Source organism: Tupaia chinensis, unplaced genomic scaffold (genome assembly GCF_000334495.1).
Source record: "Tupaia chinensis unplaced genomic scaffold, TupChi_1.0 Scaffold138665_1, whole genome shotgun sequence".
In the NCBI taxonomy this organism is placed as follows: domain Eukaryota; kingdom Metazoa; phylum Chordata; class Mammalia; order Scandentia; family Tupaiidae; genus Tupaia; species Tupaia belangeri.
The window spans coordinates 557,037-559,084 of NW_006198557.1; the positions used below are offsets into that span (position 1 = coordinate 557,037).

The following is a 2,048-nucleotide window of genomic DNA, read 5'->3' on the forward strand; positions in this document are numbered from 1 at the left end:
GATGTGAACCGCGGTCGACTACATGGGAGTCCAGTGACATAGCCATTACGCTAACTGCTGGTTCCCAAAATCCTCTTGAAAAGAGAAGGGAGAAGGGACTGCGGCATGGTTAGTCCCCTGAGGGTTATTCCTCACTTCTCCTCTCTCTCTCTCTGTCCCCCCCTGGTGAGTGCGTGCACATTATAGTAAACTTTTTTTTAAGAATTGTTTATTCATTTTATTTATTTATTTATTTATTAATTATTTATTTTCATTCATTTTATTTTGACCAGAGAGGGCGAGAGAGAGAGAAAGCACGCGTCTAGGTCCAGGACTCAAACTGTAGTCAGCCATGTGGGAGTGTCCAGCGCCTCAACCACCATGCCACCTGCTGGCCCAAACACTATAGTAAATTTAAAAACAATGTTTTAATTGAAAAAGAAAAGCTTTCGGGCTGGCCCTGTGGCACGGTGTTTATACACCGTGTTGCGGAAACGACCCCACATGGCTGACCAGTTTGGGTCCTGGCCCCCTGAACTGCACGCTGGGCTCATGCACACATGCCCAGGGGCCTGATAGGCTTGAGGATGGGAAGGAAAAGGACTGAGACATGACAAGGCCCCTTGGAAGACGCTTTCTCTTCTTCAGTGTGTGCATACGCTGTCATACACACAAAGAAATAAAAGGGGGACCAGCAGTTGGCGTAATGGCTACGTTGCTGGACTCCCCATGTAGTCAACCGCAGTTCGAGTCCCAGACCCGGTGGCTTAAACTCACGCCGGGCGCGTGTGCGTGCGTGCCCCAGATCCCGAGAGGAGAATGGAGGAGAAGGGATTGCGGCGTGGCCATCCCCCCTGGGGGGTGATTTCTCACTGACTCTCCGTCTCTGTATCTTTCTGGTCCTGTAGCGAAAACCTCTCCAAAACAAAAAGGCACAGGAGGCAGGCCACACTGCCTAGTGCAGGAGCTGGATCCCATATGGCTGATCGTAGTCTGAGTCCTGGCCTCGCTGGCTGGATGAACACAGGGACACATGCCCCAAATCCCAACAGGACAGACAGATGGAGAGGGGAGTGCAGTGACCACCCCCCCTTGGAGGGTATTTTCTCCCTCCGTCTCAGTCACCCTCCCTAGCAAACACATGTACCCCAACCCCGGGCAAAAAAACAAAAACAAACAAACAAAAAACAGTGGAGTAATTCTAAAATACTTGTTGACACAGGCTTGAGGGAAATTTGGAAGAGTGTTTTGTTTGACTTTTTTTTTGCAATAGGGCACATGCCTGAGAGGAAAAGAGAAGGAAGGTGAGCAATCACCCCGGGGGTGTGGGGGTGGCCATGCCGCAGTCCCTTCTTCATTCCCTCGGGACCTCAGGCATGCGTGCACACGTGCCCAGCGTGACGTTCAAGCTGCCAGGTCCGGAACTCGAACTGTAGCGCTGCTGGCCATGTGGGAGCCAGTGCCTGACCCACCGCGTCACCGCCTGGACTGAAACCTACTGTCCAGGCAGATGTTCTAGGGGGCGATACCGAGGTCTCTCCCGCTTGGTTGTACACACCGTGCTGAGGACGCGCTGAGGCGGTTTTACTTCTGACTCCAATACAGTTAAAGGCAAAGAACACAAGGGAGGCAACCGAGGCAGAGGTGCGGGAGCTTGGGACGGGGAACACACTGGCCCCTCCCGGGGCCTCCTGCACCCGCACACGGAGCCGCCCACGCCCGGCCGCGGCTCACCTTGTCCTTGAAGTCGGTGTGGTTCTGCAGGATGGCGCGCTGGTAGGTGCCCGTCCGCACGTAGTCCTGCATCATGTTCTGCTGCTGGGACAGGTAGCCGTAAAACTGGAACAGAGACACGCCAATGGCACAGGGCACGCAGCGGGCAGAGGGCCGAGGCCCGGGCCATCCTTGCGACGGGGGGCGGCCGTCTCGAGCACAGACCTCCCTAGGGAGGCCTCATGCCCTCTGCCAGCCTGGACCCCACTGGCACCTGCTGGCTGCTCCAGGAGAGGGAGCAGGGAGTGGAGGGCAGCCCCTGGGAGGGCCACCGCCATCACGGCGGGGGGGGGGGG

The 2,048-nt window shown here is 55.9% G+C and overlaps 1 protein-coding gene across 1 annotated transcript in view; it reads right to left on the reverse strand.

The window, feature by feature from the left end:
• CARM1 (coactivator associated arginine methyltransferase 1) overlaps positions 1 to 2,048 on the reverse strand; it is a gene marked incomplete at its 5' end in the record, with an annotated part of 19,444 nt that overhangs the window by 11,211 nt on the left and 6,185 nt on the right. Inside the window, 1 exon segment of the mRNA XM_027765545.1 lies at positions 1,714 to 1,818. Coding sequence (XP_027621346.1) covers positions 1,714 to 1,818 — 105 coding nt within the window.